This window comes from Eurytemora carolleeae, unplaced genomic scaffold (genome assembly GCF_000591075.1).
Source record: "Eurytemora carolleeae unplaced genomic scaffold, Eaff_2.0 scaffold97, whole genome shotgun sequence".
NCBI classification, from domain to species: domain Eukaryota; kingdom Metazoa; phylum Arthropoda; class Copepoda; order Calanoida; family Temoridae; genus Eurytemora; species Eurytemora carolleeae.
Window position 1 is genome coordinate 373,148 of NW_019396042.1, and position 25,543 is coordinate 398,690.

Below are 25,543 nucleotides of genomic sequence, written 5' to 3' on the forward strand. Positions count from 1 at the left end.
TCCCCCCCCCCTCCTCCAAACAGTCCTTATCCACCATTTTATTTTGTGGGCCTTCCTTCCCTCTTTTTTGACTTTTATTCGCATTAAAAGAGATGAAAACCAAAAGTTTAATCTCAAGAATGTTTTGGTAGACTATACATTTTAAAATTAGTTGAAGAGAGATCAAATTCAAAAAAGAACATTGCTAACGTCCAAAATTTGTTCACTTTTTATTCAATATTTCTCTTACTTAAAAATCACCCGTTTTTGTAACATCCGAAATCCTCCCGAAATCCTCTTTTGAAATATTAAATTTTGTATCTAAATAAATGGAATTGAGTCTTTGCCACAAACTACGATTTTCCAATTCGTATATCTTTGCAACCCTATGCGTTAAATCTTAGATCTTTCAAACTATGAATTATGATAGATCAAGTAATCTAAATTTGAAATATCACAGGTTTACAACATCAGGTTGCAAAGATGAAGGGATTTACAAATTTGAGTTTGTGACAAAGACAAAGACAAGATTATATCTCAGCTATGCATTTTTTGGCATCTACTGTTGAAACCGCAGTACTGTATATAATGTATATTGTATATATATATATTTGCATGTATTTCTCTATTTCATGTATATTCTTGCAAGTAAATTGGATCATGGTTTTGCTTATGTTTTAGTTTTCATGCTAGACTTTAAACTATAAATTTTCTTTCCTTTCAGTTGTTTAATTTGTAAGATAGCCCCCCCCCCCTCCCCTCCCTTAGGCCAATGGTAGCAGGGGGCGTGGTTTGTGAGCCTGATGTTAATGTTGTTTATTAGTGTAAGCACGCCTAGGTTTTATAGTTTAAAGTAGGCTAAACCACAAAACCAGGCATTTTTTATTCTACTTTTTCCCAGTAATGCAACTTTTATTCTGCTTTCATGTCGCAGCTTAAAAAATTAGATTGTTGTAAGGGTTTGGTTTGGTTTGTTATTATTTGGAATATCTGCACGTCAAACTAATGTAAACTGCCTAAAAAATTGAATTGAATTGATTTTCATCATAGCTTCTCTTATTGAAGAGTTATTGAGAAGAACAGATATGTTTTAAATTACTATTATGTAACTTGATAAATTAGCTTTTCAATATTAATTAAAATCCCAACTAGAGGAGCTACGAGGTCACAAAGTCGCACCAGTGATGTCGAATAGGTTTTGCCTCACTTCTTTATGCCGAGTCCATTAGCTCCTGATCCAATCAGGGTTCAATCATGTGCTTGTTGTCTATTCTGAACCAATAGAAATAGTATGGCGGTAGCATCTATCTTTCTATCTAGCTCATCATCCAATTACAGATAAATACTTTGATCGGCGTTTTACAGGAAATGGAAATATTTAATTCTACTGAAACTGAAGTGGCATTTCCATTCTGTTCAGTTTGCCGTGAACGAAAATTAAATGCACTGGCTAGTTTAATATTCGTAAATTCTTTAGGAATATGTGGTTGCAGCAATAACAACAAAGATTGTCATCTCGTTGGTTTATTTGTCAAGGTTGTTTCGTAAGGTTAGGTACTCTGGATGCGCTCTGATATACTGGAAATGTCGTCTCCATAGCAATTTAAACAACCTTGATTTGTATCATCTGAAGTTGTATTTCAGGGACCAAATTTTATAGATACCGAGAAATAGTTAAACTACGTAGACTAAGTTAAACCACTTCTCTTAAACTTGAACCGGTGCTCAAAAGAAGTGGTTTAAATACGTCTGCGTTACTCAACTACCTCTATAATTTTCATTTAATCTGTGTCCAGGTTTCTGTTTCTAAAGATAAGTTTGGTTAATTGCCAATTAGAGATAATTGAAGAAATTAGAAGACGGGTTTAATATCATGTTTCTTCTCATTATATCCTTGCTCTTTGTCAACGGTATACCTTCTCAACTTGTATTCAGGAAACGGACCTATAGGGTTTCTGACCTACCGTGTTTCCGACATAAAGGTTATTTAGGTTAGGCTTAATGGGTGTTGTGCGAAAATATTGTGTTTTGGATGTAATTGTATTAAAAAATTTCATGGTATTGTAAAAGTTACTTCCTTCAGAGCACCATATAAAAAACTAGAAAAATGGAAAATCAGAAATTAGAATTTCTGGACGGTTTGAGAATTTGATAGTTTAAGAAAAAGCCCTAAACCAGATACTTTGAAGACTAAGATATCCATTATCCATATCACAATTAAAAATCAGCATAAGTAACTGCATGTTAATAACATTCATATATAAAAATTATTTCACGCGCCGAAGAATGCTGTTATTAATAAGGCATGATTAACGGAGTTCTTTTTACTCTCTATAGACATATAAACAATGTGTACTTGCAGTTTAAAGATTCACATGTGTTGATTGAAATGCTTGGAATGCAAGTATTTTGTATATCCGGAGTTCTCTCCCATGAGAAAATTAAAAATATGTTTTGTTATGCATAGTTATAATATTACAAAGATGCACAACGGAACAAAGACGCAGCATTTGTGAATATTATAAAAAAGGAAAAATATCGTCGGATTAGATTTGACGTGTCAAGAACAAAGAATAAATTAAAAAAAAATAGTCTTGAGATATTTGCCTTAAACTGATTTAAACTGTATTCAAAAATGAAAAAAATTCAAATGAATTTATTTTCAATCCCTGAAATCGGGAACTGTCGTTTGAGTGTTGAAGGGTTGCGGAGATACAGACAAATTAAAGGGGGTTGAGGCAGGTCATGGAAAAGCAGCGGAAGGGTTGGGGCTGAGCAGAGTTTAAGAATTGTTTAAATGTTTCGAATTTTCCACTGAGTTAGATTCGCTAACTATTCATCTATCCATCTATTCTCTGTTTATGGTGAAAACTTTCTTTTTCAAGGGAGGGGGGGGGGGGGGGGTTTACAAACAGTTAAACTTTTAAAATAACATAAAATGTTATCTTTCGTGTTATTACACTACACTGAGTATTTTCGAATTAAAGATACATTTATCAACAAAAAAAGGGTTGATATATATCCAAATTTAGGACTTTAATGACTTAGCTGTTAGAATATAATAAAGTCGTTTTTATATTTTCATCTTTTATAGGAAACCCTGTAATAAGCCATCTTATCTATCTATCTATTCGTTAAATTGTCTGATATTAGATATCTTTATATCTACGTAATCAATCAAACATGACTCTTATCATATCCAGTAGCAATGTTTTGAAAGTGCTCTCCCTCCAATTTGTCAACATGTACGTCAAAGTCAAGACATTGTACTTTTCCTCAACTCTTCTTATCAAACACCAGGCTTCCATGGGCGCTTCTCGCCACGTTTTAATAATAATTTACATAAACTGAAAACTTTAAGATTGTGGATATCGAGATCAATGCTTGATCTTCTCTTTTTATTAATCTTGAAAGATTTGTATAATCTTGAGATTGTATCCACAAAAGTATTAAGTTTATATAACTCAACTTGAGATTGTATCCACAAAAGTATTAAGTTTATATAACTCAACTTGAGATTGTATCCACAGAAGTGTTAAGTGTATATAACTCAACTTGAGATTGCATCCACAAAAGTGTTAAGTGTATATAACTCAACTTGAGATTGTATCCACAAAAGTGTTAAGTGTATATAACTCAACATGAGATTGCATCCACAAAAGTGTTAAGTGTATATAACTCAACTTGAGATTGTATCCACAAAAGTGTTAAGTTTTTATAACTCAAATTGAGATTGTATCCACAAAAGTGTTAAGTGTATATAACTCAACCAATAGAGTGGCGTTTCGAGAAACCGTAACAGCCAATTAGAGAAGCCGGGAATTTGAAATTTTTCGCACCATTTAATAAGTGGATTTTCATTGGTCAAACAAAGTACGGATATCCAAAAAGAGAGAAAGAGCAGGTTAATGATGAAATTAAAAGTGTCTACATTGGATATTCAGATAAAGCAATCGGAGTTGAAGGTTTCCCATTCTAAATGAAGGAAATTTCACCGCAATATTATAATTTTTATGTTTTCAATAATTGCTTCTCTTATTAAAGATCTATTGAGAAAAACAAAAATGTTTTGAATTTATAACATATAACTTGAAAAATTAGCTTCTCTCATACGTATGCTTGAAATAAAAATTAGAGGAGCTATGAGGTCACATAGTCGAAACAGTAATGATGCATAAATTTGATCTCAGATTTTTCTGTTTCATTTGATGGTGGATTTCCAAAAGTCCAGAAACCTTTCTTAGGATTAAGTGAATCACAAAAGAAATTGGACCCAATTGTTTGGTGGGATTTTCCAAAATTTTTACTTCCGGACCAGAAACTCATTGTATTTCCACTGACTTACAGTTTTGTACAAATGTAGCAGAATGTTTTGGTTTCTCCAGGATTAATTTTACCTAGGATTGTGCACAAAATATACGTCCTGTTTTGGCACACACGCGGAGACGTGCAAACTTGAATTCTGAACTCTGACCTAAGGTTTTGGGTATATTAAGGTTCTCACGGAGTAGATAAACCTTTAATATCCTCCATCTTCTTCTATTCATATTCAGGATTTAGAGAAAGTTTGCCGTACACATCATACTCTTATTGCTCTATCCGAATGAGAGCAGAAATATGACAGGGTGTCCAAATATAAATGGAACTTGAAAATTAACCAATACATGTTTCTCAGAATGTTTGTTGAAATCTAAATCATTCAAATCTTAAAATATGCACTAAAAGTATTTGATACGAGTGCAAAAATAATTCCTGTCAAAAATGAGAATATTTTAGAGCATCCCAGGCTTCTTTATCTTTAATTTTAAGACACTTGAACAGCTTTATAAAACCACCATAGTTCATTTAATATTATACTAAATCCTTTGCAAAACGATTATTCTTGGAAACTTGGGAACACTAAAGAAAACTCTATAAACTTCAGACTAATCTTCAAATGTTGTACAATTTTACTCTTTTTAACGTACGTATCAAAGTATATTAATCAATTAAAACTTAAAAATGAAAACTTTAAACGTTACTTGCCGTTAAACCATAAAACCATTAATTCCGCGAAATCAAAAAGTCAAAGTTACTCAAATTAACGGTATCATCCTTTCTGTGTAACCCTGCATATTATCAGACTTTAAAGATTGTTTGTCTGAAAACTTCATAACTTCATTTGATCCTATACTGAATCTGATAAGCCCTATAAACCCATTTGAAAAGCTATCAATGTTGATAACATTCCTGTAAAAAGCAATCACACCTTGATATGTGAAATATTGACTTGAGTTCTCAAGTTTTGAATCAGATATAAACCTGAGGCTGTAAATTTAATGGATTCCATTACGCATCCCTACCTATAAACAGACCTGCAACTAAATATAAAAATAACGGAAAAATGTTGTGAACAGTAAAATTTGATTATCATACAGGGTGAGACTGTAAAACCGTCTAACTTTAAAATATTACAATTTTTAGGATTAAATTAGGTCTTATGCCTTGAATACATACTTTTAAGCTTATTTTACATTTTGTTTAAACCAACCTTTTTCCTTTCCCAGTTCAATATTTTAATAAAAAAACGTTAAGATATCGGTAAAAGAAGAAATAAGATAACTGAAAGTGTGTTCAATAAGTTATTTAGTTTTTTGAGCATTTTGGAACTTTAAAATGTTCAACAAAAATCTGGGACTAAAATTGTATTTTTTTTCCACTGTGCCTAATTTCCCGGGAGAAAAAATATGTAAAAATCGAACCATCGTTTTTCCCATTTTTCTTTTATGCAAAAACTTTGCAAAATTAAAAATCAAATACAGCTTTAAAATGTTGGAAATTCTATTAAAAGTTTTTAAAAATCGCTTAAAAAATATTAACAATATCAGTGCAATGGTTGACGAATTTAGATTTTGAAAATTTACTCATTTCAAAATGTAAAAACGACAATAACAGAAATATGTGTTAATTGCATTATTGTAGTTTTTTTTTGTCTACAAGAGAAGCATGTGATTTTAGAAACTCTTCTATAAATGAATGATTTTATGAATTATAATTTACATAGAGTTTGGTTCACTGATCTCTTCACATTTAAGATAAGAGTAGTACTATAGAAAATGTTTATTATTATATTAAATATTACATATTTTACAAACCTCGACATTGATTGAAAGATGAACCGGATAAACAATAACAAACAAAATAATAATTCTTCAGTTCCGCGGTAGACCTGGAGATGAGGATTAATCCGTCCTGAACCCGGTCAGGACGGATATTGAACGAGATTAAGGTACGAACTCATGAAGAAAAACTTTGATGTACATATTTTATGTGTTACAGCAACAAAAGTATCTTGATTTATTTGAGGGAAAATGGCTTTATATCGATTATCATTTGTTTTATCTAATTGAACAATAAATATTGTTTGCATCCAGGGGTGCTTTAACACTGCTAGCTTCAAGTTTGAAAAATTGTTCTGCGAATTCTCGGGTTTACAACATCAACTGTGGTTTGGTAGAGACGACAAAAACTTCTCTGCAATTTTCATATAACCCGAATCTTGTAGATCACACGTGACTTCCGGTTTGAAACATCCCTCGTTTCCGGTTAGGGTAACCTACGCCTGCCTTAATTTCTTCACAAAAACGAAATTTATACGAGCGTGCTGCGTTAATTGTTCAAGCAAAAATATGCTAATAAACGTTAGCACAACTGCGCATGCGCACAACGTAGAGAATCGTGCATTTCACAGCTACAGCAATATGGCGCGAACCATGACTTCAAAGAGAACATTGCAATGTTTTATTTATCTAATGTTTGGACCCTGTCCCAGAGTTTGCAAATTGCCAAATATTTGGCACTGTGTAGATTATCACTGGGACACACTGTGTATATATGCAGGCTCTGAATGAATGAATAAATGACTGGTTGAGATCTAAACATCAGGGCTCTCATTCAGTTTCTGGGTTTCATCCTTGCTTGCTACAGCCTTCTCGGCGTCGTATTTGTTCTGGTTCCGTTTCCGCTTAACCACGAAGAAGACGACGACGACGATGACGACAATACCGACCAGGATGCCGATGATGATGGGCACTAGCATGCTGCTGCCTGTCAAGGGTTCGGGGGACTGGATCTGAAAGAAAAACGAAAATTATTTTCGGTTTTTCCAAAATACTGAACCAACCCAACAGACAGGATGATAATTAATCTTAACGCGAGTAATGATCTTGCAATGACCTGAGAGATAATTAACATTTTTTTAATTTTAAACCTAGAATATCTTCTAAAATCAAACATTGACCATTTTAATGAAAAAAGAGGACTGGAGAAAGGGGGATGGGGAAGAGAGTGAGGGGAGGGGAAAGGAGGGGGAAGAAGAGAGAAGAGGTAATTAAAAAACTCTTCTCCTATTTGCTTCCTCTCCCAGGCTCCTTGGGGGAATCTCAATTTTTGTTTAAATGAAAATGTTGACCTTTGTCTTGTTTTTGTTTAGAATAGAAAATCAAAACAAAAAGTAGCAAAATACAAACACGCAAAAACATGAAACTAACAAACTCAACACGCGCACGCAATAAATCCACTCACGAACGCGCAGAGCTTAAACAACCTAATCTTACGAACATCTAAAACCAATACTACAATTTGACAAAAAATCATCCCTCATTTCTACAGAGAAAATGACTAATGACTTCTTTAGGATTTAAAACAAAATGTGTTTTTCATAAATTTAGAACAAATCAATGAAATATGAAATGAAAACGTTTATGTTAATGATTTCTTAACCTGTCATAAATATCGTTGATGATCTATCAAAATTTGCTGCCCGTCCCACATGTAAAGAAACGGAAAAAACCACTTAAAAAACTTGAAAACNCCAATATGGAGTTCGGACCGTTGACAAATTTTGTGTAGATAGGATCAAATGGTTTTCTCCAGTGTTTAAACTGGGACCAGGAGTAGCGGAGTAAGTAAACCTGTCAACCAAACCAAAATACTACAATGGTTCAATTCTCAACCATACATCAAACATACGGATTCAAGTTCTTGTCTCTTCTAACTCTTAAAGGGACTGTAAGCGTAATTTCAAGGGACGCTGCAGGCAAAGACTAAAATGCCGGATTTACGAAGGTAAAAGCTTCGTCTTATCAAGTATGAATTAGATATCTATTTCTTGTTTATTTAAAGTGTTAATTTTTATTTGCGGTTGACTTTTGCATTTCTTGCTTATAAGAAGCAATTGAGAAATTAAAAGAATTTAACACTTCATGAGTCAGAAAAATGACATCTTACACATTTTTTATCTGATCAGGGTTTCAAGGGTACCGTTGTAAATCGGACATTGTCATCTTTGTATAAAGGGTCAATTGAAATTACGCTTACAGTCCCTTTAAAAATATATAAGCATATCATATGTTTGCTCGTATTTTTGTTAATAAACCAAAAAAATCTTACCGATGGATCACTAGACTGGATCCAGGTACTGAAAGCTTCAAATCCTGTAAACTTTATCCGTCCTTCCAGGTTCAATCCGGGTCCTGATGCTCCAGGGAAGTTTAAGGAGATCTTTCCGTTCTCTGTGTTCTCTGGTAGGATCTCCTTTAACTGTAGCTCTTCCTGCTTCAAACTGGAGAATCTGATCTCGTAAATTTCAATCTAAAAATATCAATTTTCAGAATAATTCCTCAATTTACTTCAACAAATACTATAAAACTATCAACAACAAAATCTACAAAAACATGAAAAATCATTGTTCAAAAACGAAATGCCATCTATTATCTCTCTTTCTCTCTGCATTCAATGTCGCGAAATAATCTATTTAAAAAGCTTTATTCTGTTTATGTCTTGATTTTAATATAATTTTATTTTAATGATTAATACTGATATTTTTATATCCGAATATATTAATAACACATTGAGATGTGAAATATAGTATTCCTTTTCTCATAAAGCACATCAAATCTATTTTATACTGAATTAACTTCTATTCTTTCTTTAACAGTGTCAAATGTCATTCTTTATAGCAAACTATTGCAGTTTTCTCAGCTGAATCATGGATCATCTTTAGAGAAGTTTTTATTTAAAAAAAACTTCATTCGAAAATTGATGAAAGACGTCGTATATTCTGATATTCGTAAATCTTCATCCTTTCATCCCAGATTAAAGGCACAAGGGACTAAAAGGTTCTATCACGCTTCCTTTAACAAGTATCCCTCACCTCCCCAACCACCACACTCACCTCCCCGGCCCTTACCCACCCCTCCTCTCTTTATCCTCTTTCTTTATTAAAACAAAAAATTACTTCCAGACAGTAAACTTTCAGCTTTTCATTACAGTCAAAAGTTTTTAGTAAAAAACAAATATTTAAGAATTCTAATCTGCAGAAGTTAGAAGAGGAGGCAAGAACCTTTACTATTCCCAATTAATTTTTTTTTATAAATTTTCAATCATTTAAAAAACTTACCTCACACTTGTTGTTGGTAGGGGACTGGTTGATAACCAGGTTGATAGTATCGTTCTTGTTATCTATGACTGTAAGTTTGGGTTGATGTGCAGAGCCACCTCGTGGTGGTATTTTGAACTCTTCCCAGGCAGTTGGTTCACTTTCCTCTCCTCCTATTACGGCGGATACACCATAACTAAACAGAAAACAGTTTGATAAAAATTTATGCCAAATAAAAAAAATCCAATTTTTTTTCTTAAAAAATCCACATGAAGCACTTCGAATTTTTAGAAACGAAATGTTGTTAAAGAGAGAAAATATAATTCTAAAAAGTGTAACTCCTCCACCCCGTACTCCTTGTACATTTACTGTAAGTTGTTAGTATGATGGGAGAGAGGAAAGATGTAAATAATTGCTCTCAAATATCAGATTGGACCTAATAACAGAGAAATTGAATTAATTACACAAAAAAACTCGAATCTGACAGTCTAAATAAATCTGTCAACTCCTGTAATAAAAAAGTTTGATTTATAATCCTCAATTCAACTTATTCTTTTTCATGCCTTGGTTTAATTAAATACAGTATCACAATGCAACCGGAAACATTATTTCCGTCAAAATTCTTTTCGCGGATTTTCATGAATTGCACAGTACTTTATTTATAAGCTCCATCAATCAATATATCATAACACATTTTTAAGATAAAATTGCGCAATCCGGTTTCATATTTGCAAAAACTAAAATAAGTCTAAATGTCACATTCTGTTGCCGAATAAAGTTTTAATGAATATAAAAAGAAATATACGAGATTAATAAATGACAAAGATAAAAAGATAAAATCATTTAAAATAACCATGACTCTACAAACTTGTTTCAAGTTGTTGCAGTGTTATCCTAGCTCGAAAGATAAACACTGACTATTTCTTATTAAAAAGGGTTGTCATCAGATTAAAAAAAGTAAGAAAATGTTTTTAACAAAAAAATAAATACTCTTTGCCACATTAACTATCCATACTTCAAAAAAATTTACAAAAAGATGTTTTAAAAAGAACATTTTGATGATGAGAAAACAAAACAAATGTTTATTGTGAAAATTTAACCTTCTTTAAAACCATGAGATTAGTTTGCAACTATAGATTAAATGACTGAAAGCTAAAGAAGGTATTTTATCCAAACTAATTATTGCATATCAGGCTAACCGAAGTGAATAGCTTTAGGGTAAGGTTCGGATCAACTAACCACAAAGAGGATTCTAGTGCACAAAATCAACTCATTTTAGGCTTTGTTCACTTCTGACCTATAAGCAGGGACCGAAAATGTCTTAATCCTACTCTTCAAACTACCCTGAGCTACATGAGAAACTATTCATGAACCTAAAACCAAAATGTTTGCCACTCTACTCTTCAACCTACCCTGAGCTACATGAGAAACTATTCCTGAATCTGAAACCAAAATGTTTGCCACCTCACTCTTCATCCTACCATGAGCTACACGAGAAACTATTCATGAACCTAAAACCAAAATGTTTGCCACTCTACTCTTTATCCTACCCTGAGCTACATGAGAAACTATTCCTGAATCTGAAACCAAAATGTTCCTACTCTACTCTTCATCCTACCCTGAGCTACATGAGAAAGTATTAATGAACCTAAAACCAAAATGTTTCCATCATACTCTACATCCTACCCTGAGATAAACGAGAAAGCATACCTGAACCTGAAACCAAAATATTTCCATCCTACTCTACATTCTACCCTGAGATAAACGATAAACGAGAAAGTATTCCTGAATCTGAACTTAAAATATTTCCATTCTACTCTACATCCTACCCGGAAATAAACGAGAAAGTATTCCTGAACCTGAACCTAAAATATTTCCATTCTACTCTACATCCTACCCTGAGATAAACGAGAAAGTATTCCTAAACCTGACTGAACCCCAAAACAATTATATATTGCCGGTATATGTTAATTAAAATAGTTTCTAGACCCGACAGGGCAGAGGTTACATTATAGGTTACAAGACAGATTCTCATAATGTATGGGTTAGTTGCATGAGGAAGAGGGGGGGGGGAAGTAATGAATATAGATTAAAACTAAATGAATAGTTGAAAGACTGAATGAATGCCAAATATAAATGGTTGAATAGACTAGAATGAATGTGAATCAGGGTAGAATAAAAGCTTGTTAGATCGTCAAATTTGTATCAGGGTTTGGATGAGAGGATGGAAGATGAATGTTTGAATAGATTAGGATGAATGTATATCAAGGTATGGATGAGAATATTGAAGATGAAAAGATTAGGATGAATGTATATCAAGGTATGGATGATAGTATGGAAGATGAATGTATATCAAGGTATGGATGAGAGTATGGAAGATGAATAGATTAGGATGAATGTGTATCAGGGTATATAAGCAGGGAAGACGGAGGGATATAAGAACTCTACTCTGCTGAATGTGGGAGTGATCTCATCTCAAGATAATTCTAAGATAGATATAAAACCTAAAAATATTATAATATTTACCAGGTTTTGCTCCATGTCCAATTCAATAGAAGCAGAGGGATTACAATATACATAGACATTAAATTTGAGCAAAATATTAAATGGATTGTAGAGAACCAGCAGGATTCAAGATACAGGAGGGTCTAGGGTCATTGGTTTCTAGAAACTATGATTCTTATCAAGGCATAGCCAAAGATCAGACCCAACCGTTCTTAGGACTTAAAACTGATCCGACTCTCTCTCTCTCTCTCTCCTGTCTTAAAACAAATCTGAACTCTCTCCTCATACCTCTACGCATACCTGGGAATCCACAGGGTTACCAGACAAATCTAGCATAAATGTTTTCACTAAATATTTTGTGATGAAGAATGCAAGGATAATGTTTTAATGATCAGGTTTAGGAATCTCAAGGTACAGGACGCAGGAATTTAACCAAAATTTGATGAAGAGGAAACCCGTAATCTTCTATTACTCTAATAAAGATAGATTAAGATCATGCATTTTCCTTTAATCTCTTTATAATTGGTTGGGTTGGGTTGACTAGATCTTGGGATGGATTGCTCAGGGTGGAAAGTGTAACATTAAATAAAAACTCAAATTTACTCTCTCAGCTCAAACAAACTTATTAACTTGTCAGAATCAACCTGTTTCACCCATCTCTATGTCGGACTTGAGCGAAAAATTTCGTTTCTTCTCCGGCTCTTGCTTTCACGACAAAAATTACAAATATTTTCATCAACTCAAACCTATCCAACTCCATTCTATACGCCATCTTAAATCTGAAACTTTTCCCTCCATCCTAAGTACGAACCCAGACCATGCCATCCTTAACCCAAACCTTTCCCACTCCATTCTTAACCTGAACCTATTCCACTCCATCCTAATCCTGAACTTATTCCAATTTATCATAATCTTGAACCTACTCCAATTTATTCTAATCTTGAACCTATTCCAATTTATCCTAATCTTAAACATATTCCGCTCCGTCCTGAACCTGAGCCTATTCCGCTCCATCCTTAACCCAAATCTATTCCACTCAGCCCTGAACCTTAATCTATTCCACTCCATTCCGAACCTAAATCTATTCAGCTCCATTCTGATCCTGAACCTTTTCGACTCCATCCTGAACCTATTCCGCTCCATCCTGATCCTGAACCTATTCCACTCCATCCTGAACCTAATTCACTTAATTCTTATCCTGAACCTATTCCGCTCCATCCTTAACCCAAATCTATTCCACTCAGCCCTGAACCTTAATCTATTCCACTCCATTCCGAACCTAAATATATTCAGCTCCATCCTGAACCTATTCCGCTCCATCCTGATCCTGAACCTATTCCACTCCATTCTGAACCTAATTCACTCAATCCTTATCCTGAACCTATTCTACTACATCCTGAACCTATTTCACTCCATCCCGAACCTGAACTTATTCCGCTCCATCCTGATCCTGAACCTGAACCAAATTCCGTTCAGTCCTCGGCCTGGATCCATTTATCTCAATCCTAATCCTGAATCTAAATTCCATTCCAACCCGAACCTATTCCATGCTAAACCTATGTATCTATTTCATTAAATCCTGAACCAAAACCTATCCAACTCCAACCTGCACCCTCTCAAACCCACTCTGTATTTACATGCATATAGATATTATGCATTATGCAGATTATAATTCAAGGTCTTAAGGCATAGGCATGCACAAGATTGATTCCTACATTCAAACGTTAAAAAGTTAAAAAAGCATAGTTGAAACAATATAAAGAATGATTTAAAATGTCAAAACTAGATACTTTTCTAAAAGATATTGGACACCTGAGCTATTTGATACCCTGAGTAGTGAGTATTGAGTTATGATAAAATGCCCCCCCCCCCCCTCCCCCCAACTGTGTGTTGTTTTTAGCTAGATATATGTTTTGCTGCATGAAATATTAAAACTTTAAATACAAAGGGGAACCTGATATACAGTCCAGGTTATGCACATTCAACATTGATTTACAGTTTTTAATTCAGAAGATACAATCTTACAAAACAAACAGATACCTAGATATACGGCCCCGTCACGAAACCCATTTTATATAAAAGGTTGGTTTAATTGTATTTGCAATTTAACTGAACTTGACGATGATGGGGGGGGGGGGAATAATTTCCCTGTAGGTTACGCATGGTTCAGGACTCTCCAGGGTTGTGAAGAGCTGTCTAGGGTTATCTGTCTCCCAAGCTGTTGTAGTTTCCGAGTTTCCAATCATCTGGATAATTTTGTATCCGCTAGCGCACTCAACCTCACTCCACTCAAGCTCAACCTTGTTACTGGATTTCTTGTACTCAGCTGAGAACTCAGTAGGAGGAGAAGGAGCTGGGAAAGCTGTCTTAAACTCGGTTGTATCAGGGTCGAAGGAAGCTCCTGAGATCTGGGGAAGAATCTCCAGGGTGTAGGCATGACAGGGTTTAAGGTTGTGTATCTCGTGAGTAACATTGTGAACAGTTGAATCCCTCATAATAGTTTCCTCCTCACACATCACGTCGTTGTGGTCGCTGTGGATAGAACAGGCTTTCACAATATAACTGGAGATACAGGCTCCGTGGTCCCAGGTCAGCACAGCACCGTCAGTCATAGGTTCAATCTCAAGGTTGGGAGCAACAAACGGAGCGGAATCATCCAGCTGGGTCATCACTGCATCTGGGAACTCCATAACCTCACTCTTGGCTCCGTCAATAGTGACCTGAACTCCGTATCTGTATTCTGTACAAGGAACTCCGCTCAGCTTGACACTGCTCTCAGTCGTCTTCATCACAGATTCCCAGTCTCCTCCGACTGAGTTCACTTTCTGGAATACCTCGTAGTATTCAGCACATTGGACCGCAGACCAGCTCACATAGATTTTCTGTCCTTCTCCAGCCTTAGCAGATACAGGGAGCAGACTCTCAGAGATACCTTCAGCAGGAGGAGATAAGGTTCGGAAATCTACAATTTTGGGAGCAAGGCTCTTTTCTCCGTAAAGAGGTTGGATCTGGAGAGTGTAAGGAGAACAGTGATCAAGATTGGCAGTTTCATACTTGAGATAGTCCAGAGCATCATTCTTCTCGACCTCCTGGGTTTCCATGCAGTCTTCCTTCTCCTTGCAAACGGATACAGCGTACTTGTCGACACAGGAGAGCTTGTCGAAGGGTCTCCACTTGGCGGACATGGAGTTCGTTTCTCTTGTAATCTCAGGTTCCAGGGAGGAAGCAGAAGATGCATCAGGAGGGGTTGTAAATGTTTCAGATGCTTCATCAGCGCTATACTCTTCCTCTCCTACTACTGAGAATATGTTAATTGAGTACTCTGTGCAGGGTTCAATCCCTTCGGAGAGAATAATATGGCTTCCCTGAGACGCAGGAACAATCTTGGTTTTCCTCTCTCCAGAGATAATTTTACCATAACTGATATCATATGATGTTGCACAGTCTGCAGGTTCCCAGGACACTTCAACAGAGTTTTCTCCGAGATGAGAGATCTTCAGTCCTTTAGGTTTCTCCGGAGTAAACTTAGATTCGATGATATCTAGCTCTGAAGCGGCAAGGATGGGTTCAGAATACTCCAGGGCGGCTTGTCCTCCGGGTCCGTTTACCCAGAACTTGATGAGATGATCCTTGCAGGGAACTGCATCTATTGTCCATCTATACTTTCCTCCACCTAGAGCAACTGGAGTATCTTCCATTGCAATCCAGTCTCCGGAGCCAGATTTAACCTCAAGGTTCAGTTGACTCTCCTCAATGCAGTTTGGATCATTCACCATCAAGAACGGAGAGTAGATAACTTCAATCTTTCTGTAATCAAAAGTAATTTTTCCTCGTTTCCGGATAGTTTTAAACCCTGCCTCAACCCTGCTAATAGAATCATCCTTGAAGCTAGGTTGGGAACACTGAGAGCTGACCTGGGACACTACTCCGAGTAGACACAACAACAGCATGTTGATCTTCATCCTGTACACACTTCGGATTCACTCCATATAGGTGGAACACATAGATCCACGGAGTAGGGTTTAAACTCCTGCAGGATTTAGCTCCGGTATCCAACCTGAACAGAGAGAACAATGAATTAAAGATGAAACCTGATCTTCGAGTACTACTGAAGCAGTAAACTTCAATAAGTAGAAAACATTAAGGATTTTAATAATTAAACAATGATGAGAATTAAGGATACAAGTGTGAGAGCTATATAACTAATATGTTGGTCTTTACAAATCACATCGTCCATTTTTTACTTTATATTTAAAAACTAAAAAATCCACGAAATCCAATTCAAATATGTTCTAGACCACTTAAATCAGGATTTTTTTTATCGTTTAAACATCAATTTAGATTTGATTGAAATCTGTAAACGTTAAAAAATAAAACTCACAATAAACTGATATTATGAACAGACTAACTGAATAACTGTTTCCGATTCAATGAATATCATAAAAAAAAATATATTTTGAACTGAATGCATTTTGATCCTATTGAAAGGATAAAATATTTCCCTTGTCAAATCAAAGGTTAGAATTTACAGAGCAGAAATTAAAAAATTAATAAAAGAAAAACATTTATTAAATTATAAATTATAGGGATAAAATTCAATAATGATGATGAAGTACGTTAAATGCCACGGTCCGGTACAATACGGTAAATTTTAATAAGATATTCCTTTATAAAGTTTTATTCCAAAATACAGGGTGTAAATGAATATTTTTTTTTGTAAAAAGTTTATTCCCAAATTAAAGGTTAAAATGAAGGATTTTAATAAACTTATTCCTGCAAAAAGATTAATTCCCATCTTGAAAGTTAATTCGTGTACAATAGGTTAATTCCAAACTGAAAGATTAAAGTAAGTTAATTCGTGTACAATAGGTTAATTCCCAACTGAAAGATTAAAGTAAGTTAATTCGTGTACAATAGGTTAATTCCCAACTGAAAGATTAAAGTAAGTTAATTCGTGTACAATAGGTTAATTCCCAACTGAAAGATTAAAGTAAGTTAATTCGTGTACAATAGGTTAATTCCCAACTGAAAGATTAAAGTAAGTTAATTCGTGTACAATAGGTTAATTCCCAACTGAAAGATTAAAGTAAGTTAATTCGTGTACAATAGGTTAATTCCCAACTGAAAGATTAAAGTAAGTTAATTCGTGTACAATAGGTTAATTCCCAACTGAAAGATTAAAGTAAGTTAATTCGTGTACAATAGGTTAATTCCCAACTGAAAGATTAAAGTAAGTTAATTCGTGTACAATAGGTTAATTCCCAACTGAAAGATTAAAGTAAGTTAATTCGTGTACAATAGGTTAATTCCCAACTGAAAGATTAAAGTAAGTTAATTCGTGTACAATAGGTTAATTCCCAACTGAAAGATTAAAGTAAGTTAATTCGTGTACAATAGGTTAATTCCCAACTGAAAGATTAAAGTAAGTTAATTCGTGTACAATAGGTTAATTCCCAACTGAAAGATTAAAGTAAGTTAATTCGTGTACAATAGGTTAATTCCCAANCCTGGTGGATATGACTATGAAGTATGTACTGAATATGAACACTAAACAGTGTTCTAATTGTGAAAAGTGTACTGCAAATGAAAAGTGAACTTAAGATGAAGAGTGTACTGAATATGAAAAGTGTACTAAATATGATATTCGAGTGTACTGCAAATGAAAAGTGTATTGAATATGTAAAGTGTAGTGAATATTAAGTGTACTGAATATATAAAGTGTACTGAAAATGAGGGAGGTACTTAATATGACGAGTGTACTGCAAATGAAAAGTGTACTAAATTACTACTATTAAGACATGAGGTTGAAGATTAGAACACACTTCTTATCACCATGTAATGCTTGTTGGGANTGGCATCTACATAACCAGGATAGGACAGGTATCCGTGTATCCAGGATAGGAAAGGTATCCATGTATCCAGGGGTAAAGAAGATGGGAGGGGTAGGGGTAAGATAAATAAGGGTCGTTGATTATCATTGAAATACCTTACTTGACAAATGAATTTGGTCAGTTCACACTAATTATATATTTCTACTTCATTTCTGCAAGATATATGTATATTATTATTTTATTTTTATTCAAAAATGTACACAAGACGACAAAATTTTGTAATATTTAGGGACTCAGTTTTAAATAAATCATTGCATAAGAGATCAATTTTCTTTGATTTTAATCAATAAAAGTACTTAAATAAACGAAAACAAGATACTCTAAATGCATATTTGGAAGTTAAATTTTAAAAAGTTTGATTTCAATCAACATAAAGCTTTAAAATTTAACATTTTTTTCTAATGTGTAATGCAGTTCTCATTGCATCATCATTTTATATTCAAATCTTTTTAAACATTCTTCTCAGCAGAAGTACAATTTTTTTATACATTACATATGTTTAAATGTTTAAATAGCATTTCGTGCGCAAAAAAGTTCTCTACATGGTCTAGCAGAATGAATAATGAAACAAAAAACAATTTGATCTGTCATTGAAATTAATGATAGAAAAATAAATAAAAATTTATTAGATTTAACAAATATATATTTAAAAACTCGTAAATAATGAAATAATTGGCATAAGTTAGCAAAAGCAATTAATTTTAATCATAAATTGATATGTAAAATAATCTTACTTATAGTTTCAAGAAAAATTTCACATTTTAAATTTAATCTTAAAAATCAATGTACATCTCTTATAGTAAACATTATGAAGAAAAGTACGATAAATAAAAATGTTTATACCGGGTTTACCCACAAAGAATGAGAAATCATAGAATTCGATCTTTTCTTACATTCACTACATTCCTGACGCGCCTGAGTTTTTGCCGCAAACTCTGATTTTTTAATCCTTATATCTTTGCAACCCAATGTTGTAGACCTTAGATATTCCAAACTTTGAATTCTGCTTGAAATAGCAAAGGTTTGCTGCAAAAACTCAGTTCCTTGGTCTTTTTATTTGTTTTATTGAAAAAAGCCCTTTTTCTAGTGGTATTATTAAAGGAGAATAAGAAAAGAGAATATATTATATATATTGTTCTCTAGTAAACTATTAGCCCTGATATAGAAGAATATGAGGGTAGTACAGTCATTAGGGAAATTAACATAGTATATCTATCTATCTATTCAAAACAATCTATCTATCTGCACATCTATTGATTCACATCTAAAATGAATATTGAATATATCAAGTGTATCTAAATATATACAAATATATCTTTATTTATATAAATACAGCCAATATATCTAGATATTTACAAAGATACATTACGAGTCTTTATATATCAGATATGTTAATATTTTAAAATATTTCCCAATACACCAATATCGTGGATATATCCCAATATTTTAATATATCTAAATATATCCCAATATACCAATATATCTAAATATATCCCAATATACCAATATATCTAAATATATCCCAATATTCCAATATATCTAAATATATCCCAATTTACCAATATCTCTTAATATATCCTAATATACCAATATATCTAAATATATCCCAATATACCAATATATCTAAATATATCCCAATATACCAATATATCTAAATTTATTCTAATATGCCAATATATCTAAATATTCTATCAATGAAATGTAAAGGGATAATACAAGAAAAATCCATTCAGAGAAAAACAAGTTTTTTTGTTCTCCAACAATAGCCAAACATACTGAAGTGGTAAAACTCTATTCCATACCCCCTTCAGATATCCCCAGGAAAAAACTAGAAAATACTAATTTTTACCAAATTGAAATAAAAAATATCACCACACCTTCTCCCTTTTATGTCTTTTCAAATGTCTGGTATAAAACGTGACATAAAATGTGACATAAAACGTTGTATAAAATGAAGTATAAAACGTGTATAAAATGAAGTATAAAACGTTGTATAAAATGAAAGCATGGTTCTAAAGTACCTAGGTAATCTAGCACATTAATCAATATGGACCAATTTAACACTATTCAGAACCTTCAATTCTATGGTGAGTCACATTTCCACGAATGTATATATTTACTAATTGGGTTTAGTTGATAATATTAACAAAAGAATATTGAAACTTGGACAGAGCTGATCAAGTATGGGTCAACTCATTAACAATGTATCCCTAAACATTAAAGGAACTAGTTTGAGAAATATCAACAGCAATATGTGTGTGGCATCTACATAACCAGGATAGGACAGGTATCCGTGTATCCAGGATAGGAAAGGTATCCGTGTACCCAGGATAGGACAGGTGTTCATGTATCCAGGATGTGAAAGGTATCCATGTATCCAGGATAGGGCAGGTATCCATGTATCCAGAATATAAAGGTATCCATGAATCCAGGATAGGACAGGTATCCGTGTATCCAGGATAGGAAAGGTATCCATGTATCCAGGATAGGAAAGGTATCCATGTATCCAGGATAGAACAGGTATCCATGTATCCAGATAGGACAGGTATACGTGTATCCAGTGTAGGATATGTATCAATGTATCCAGGATAGGTCAAGTATCCATGTATCCAGGATAAGACATGTTTCCATGCATCCAGGATAGGAAAGGTCTCAGTGTATCCAGGATAGGACATGGATCCAGTTATCCAGGATAGGACATGTTTCTAGAATAGGAAAGGTAACCATGTATCCAAGATATGGACAGGTATCATTGAATCAAGGATAGGAAAGGTATCAATGTATCCAGGATAGGACAGGTATACGTGAATCCAGTTTAGGATATGTATCAATGTATCCAGGATAGGGCAAGTATCCATGTATCCAGGACAGGGCAAGTATCCATGTATCCAGGATAGGACAGGCTTGTCTGATGTCTGGGATCAGACAGTTTACCGCCCTGAGACAAGGATGAAAGGTTTGAATATCTTGGAGAAATAAAAAGATGGAAGGACGAGAACATCAAACTTCTCACACATAGCGTTTTCAATTGGAATTCTATATTTTAGTAGGGTTACACGCATCCGTTACAAACATCTGTAGATACTAGAGATACACGGACCTTCAGAAGTTAAACTTAACCCAACCCGGATCTAAAACCGACCAGATCAATCCGCACTACACCCAATATCAGAGAAAAAAATCCTGTACTAAAATTGTACCCTGAGCAGGAATAGATTAATTGAACCCTATCAGAGAGTAGACAAACCAGTTCACAGTCTCCTACCCTATAAGGTGCGGAGAGATTATAGATAGAAAACTTGATGATGAAAAATGTAGAAGTCGCCTGAGACGAATTTAATATCGATAAATTGATTGATTCATTCAATTTTATCGGATCTTCGTTGACCCACCAGACTTGGAAATCTTTCAAAAAATAGATCAGAACCNCAAGGATTATTACGTCAGGGAAATTTTGAAATAGCAAGTTAATAGAACCAAAACAATAAATATGGGAAAACTTATTTTTTAATGATTTGAATAAAAACATTTTACTTTTTGTAAGTTATGTACTGTGTTGATATGCATGAGAGAAAAATCTATGGACCGTCCTGGATTTCAAGGATATTTCTCCAGTTTATATCAGACAAGTTCTGTATCTTTTATCCTAATATTTAAATTTTAAGAGTTTATTATGCAAAACATATATAACTGCCGTATAACAATAAACCCAAACCTCTAGCAATTCAAATCTTTATATGCTTACATTTAGATATGAAAATCTAGCGTACTATGACGTAAGAATTCAGGTTGCGAAAAAAAAACTGAAAAATGCATGCCTTGGAATGGAATCTCTGAGATTTGATTGGTATCTCGGTATGAAATTTAATAAATCTTGTATAGTACGAAAGCATCATTAAGTCCCCAAAATATAGAACTTAAGTTCAATATTCCAACCTTAAGTTCAGTATAGATATTACAATATCATTCATAAACTCAGCTCAATTGTCTCTAGAGACCAAATTAGAAATGTATTTATAAATGCAATCAGATTAGTTTTAATTAGACGTTTCTAAATCTTAATACAGAGTGAGAGTTTAAATGTGTTTAGTCTGTAAAAACCAGGAGGAGTGGGTTTCACAAGAGGTTTAGGGGTTTAAATTAAACCATTGTATAATCATTCTAAAATTAAACCTCGCCCCAGGTCTCATCAATACCCAGAGAAGGTTTCATGTATAATTATGCAAGCTCAAGAGACATAAAAAGTCAAGAAAATTTCCGAAAAAAGGTTGAAACTCCAAGAAATAAAATCCTAAACCTAAAAAATTAACTGAAATTGAATAAAATGGCCACAATCCGGACAGAGAAGTTAAAAATGTATAAAATCCGAATAAATGTCGATTGATCCATAACTGCAAAGTTATTGCATAATAAAGATCTGTTCAGGGGGTCGGAAAGCATGTGACATGTGTCAATGATTTTAAGATAAAGGATTGATTGATTGATTGATTGTTATACAACCGATCTATACCAACCAACCATACTGTATAGTGTTACTGTGCACCTGGAGAGAGAAACTTTAAAAACATTTTTTAACTTTTTTTAGAAGATTATTACAGATTTTAGTTGCAGAATCTCGTGATCTAAAGCTAACCTTTAAACCTACCTTTTGCAGTCTAACTGCATGTATTGCAGGTTGTGCCAACCTATAATTTATATCCATCAAACTAGAGAACTTTTTGGCAGGGTAGAGACCCCACCCGGAGCTTAGATACAACATTGGTTTATCAGGATTTAGATTTTATTGTTATGTTTAATCTAAAATTATCGACTTTTTAATAAAATTAAACAAGCCATTAGGTTCATTTAAAGGATTATCAAAATTCGATAAAAGGGGCCGGACCCCCCACCATCCACATTCTTCAATCTCCATACAGTATACAGAAACGGACTTGAACTAATTCCTAGTTTATTAAAGGACCAAAAATATAATGGTTTGAGCAGAAAATAGGTAACCTAGAGACCTGGGGGCTCTTCCATCATTAACTACAAGTTATTACATTCTTCAAAGCAGAAACTATTATTTATGAAAAATTGACCCGAATACTGAAGATTTAAACACATGTTAAACATTTAATTGTTCAACTGTAAAAATACCAGTTTTAAACTTTAACAACAAAAATGCATCAATGAAAAGCTTGTGAATGCTGACTACACTTCAAAACGGAAAAAAGTCCTCACGAAATATGAAAGAGTGAAAAAATACAATTCTTTTGAACAGTTATGCAAGACATAAACCTTTCCCATGTTTATTTTACTAAAATATTCATAAATGCAAGAAGCTGTTTTTTATCCCGGAACTCTGCGAATATTCCGCATAAAATTCGCAAACTAGGAATATTAAGACGAAAAATAAAAACAAAAGATTCTCAAGATAAGATGATAAAATTACACCTTCAAGCAACCTTGGCATTTTCTTTCAAATTGATACTAAAACTTTAGTAAGAAGAACAACGCGTAGGAGGGGGGGGGGAGGGGTTACTTTCAGGGAAATCGTGAAATATCAGGAATATCAAGAAAAATAAAGGAATCAAGAAAATTCATGGATATCAAGGATTATTACGTCAGGGAAATTTTGAAATAGCAAGTTAATATTGAAATATCAGGGAAATCAAGAGAAATATCTGGGAAATCAGGAGAAATATCATGAAAAGAAAGAGAATTATCAAGGAAATCAAGAGAAATATCAGAAAAATCAAGAAATATCTGGGAAATCAAGGGAAATATCTGGGAGTCGAGAGAAATTTCAAGGAAATCAAGAGAAATATCAAGGAAATCAAGAAATATCAGGGAAAACAAGAAATATCAGAGAAATCGAGAAATTTCAGAGAAATCATGGAATATCAGAGAAATCAATAAATATCAGAGAAATTAAGGAATATCAGAGAAATCAAGGAATATCAGAGAAATCAAGAAATATCAGAGAAATCAAGGAATATCAGAGAAATCAAGAAATATCAGGGAAATCAAGGAATATCAGAGAAATCAAGAAATATCAGAGAAATCAAGAAACATCAGAGAAATCTAGAAATATCAAGTAAATGAAGAAATATCAGGGAAATCAAGGAACATCAGATAAATTAAAAGAAATATCTAAAAAATCGAGAAATATCAGAGAAATCAAGACACATCAGAGAAATCAAGAAACCTCAGGGAAATCAAGAAATATCAGGTTGTGGAGCCCCTGATCTGCATACTGCAGTACTGTGTGTACTGCAGCCTTATGGCATATCAGGGATATCAGGGAATATCAGGAAACTCGTGGAGACTACAACCGTTAATCTTCTTGAGTTTATCTCATTTCTCAAAAATCCAAGCTCATGAGTAAAATGATTAAGATAAGTTTGTTGAGCAAAAAACAAAACATAAGATATAACCCGGAAAGAAGGGAAACTAGTTTCAAAGTAGTTTTAGCAAAACAAATAAATCTTTTTCTGTCCTCACTGTAAATTGTCTACGCAAGAAATATAAAGCCAGGAAATGGAAGAGGAACTACGGAATTAAACCTTTTAGCGTAGGTGCCCTTTAACAAATGAACTTATATTGAATTGTCTTGGGAACTCATTTTTTCTCAAACCTGTGAAATTTTAATTTCAACCTTTGATGGATCTCATCAATTAACTTAGCTCTAACAACTCTCAGACAATTTTCACTAACTCTACGATGTAGGAAGACACTGATTCAGATTAGTAATTATTTTACCTTTGGATTAATGATTTGTAGATATTGAAGCACTTGTTAAACACTTGAATATTACTAATATGCTGTGTTCTCTGACAGTATATTATAAAGTACACTTGTACTGTTCGTATTGGCTCACACAACACTGTCCACACTCTACGGCGAACTAAACGCTTTGGGACCGGTGGAGACTGCTCAGGTAACTTCCGCGTAGAAACTAGGAAAGTTGAGAACGACTCCGTAGAGTAAATGCCGAATAATTACGCAAGCGTGTAACCGGTTTCTGCGGTTCAAACTCCCGTTTAACCCTGAGGAACCGTTGTTGCTAGCGTCCGTAGGTTTTACCGGGTAGAAACCCCGGCTGTAATTGGTTCAACTTGGTNTGGAGATACAGAACAAAACATTTAAAATGAACTAGACCACATACATTTAATTCATTCAGTGCGAACCAGAGAACTGTCGACTAGGAAGACGACAATATAGCAATACTCTTGTAAATTTGAAGTTGTTAAAAAGCAAAAAGTTTTATAGGTAACTCATTAAATGACTTATTCAGATTTTGTTGTCTGTTTACACTGCACTATTGCCATGTGTCTAATGTTCATGGGACTATGTAAAAGTTATAACTTATGTACTTGAGTTCAAAAATGAACATTGTAGAATGGAGGTTTAAAAATCTAAGAAGAACCATGGTTTGTTATTAAAAACTTATGATTTCTTTGATATATATTGTAATTATACATTTGGTGATGTATTATGCATTTTAATTATTTTAATGTTAATTAAGTTTTGAACTGAATATATTTCGGCAACATTGTTCTAGTATATTAATTTGTTGAATTCAAGCCAGGGAACCTGTTTTCAGATAGGATCTGTGCAGACTGCAGTATACTAAGTTACACCTAGATACTATGGTTGCAAAACCTAAACTTAGCTCATGCTAGAGCCTGGTAATATAAAGTAGGAGTGCCAGTTTTACAGGCAGTTGGATTTTATACCACTTTATAGTTTATCTTCATAGAATCTCTTT

The 25,543-nt window shown here is 33.8% G+C and overlaps 1 protein-coding gene across 1 annotated transcript; it reads right to left on the minus strand.

Annotated features, from left to right (window-relative positions):
- Window positions 1-6,063: 6,063 nt before the first annotated feature.
- On the minus strand, window positions 6,064-24,696 carry LOC111701044 (tenascin-N). Its single transcript, XM_023472164.1, has 5 exons — window positions 24,535-24,696; window positions 14,051-15,959; window positions 9,419-9,593; window positions 8,410-8,610; window positions 6,064-7,090 (listed from the first exon to the last, which is right to left on the minus strand). The coding sequence occupies exons 2-5, from the start codon at window positions 15,862-15,864 to the stop codon at window positions 6,893-6,895; spliced, it is 2,388 nt and encodes a 795-aa protein (XP_023327932.1). The 5' UTR covers window positions 15,865-15,959; window positions 24,535-24,696; the 3' UTR covers window positions 6,064-6,892.
- Between the last annotated feature and the right edge of the window lie 847 nt (window positions 24,697-25,543).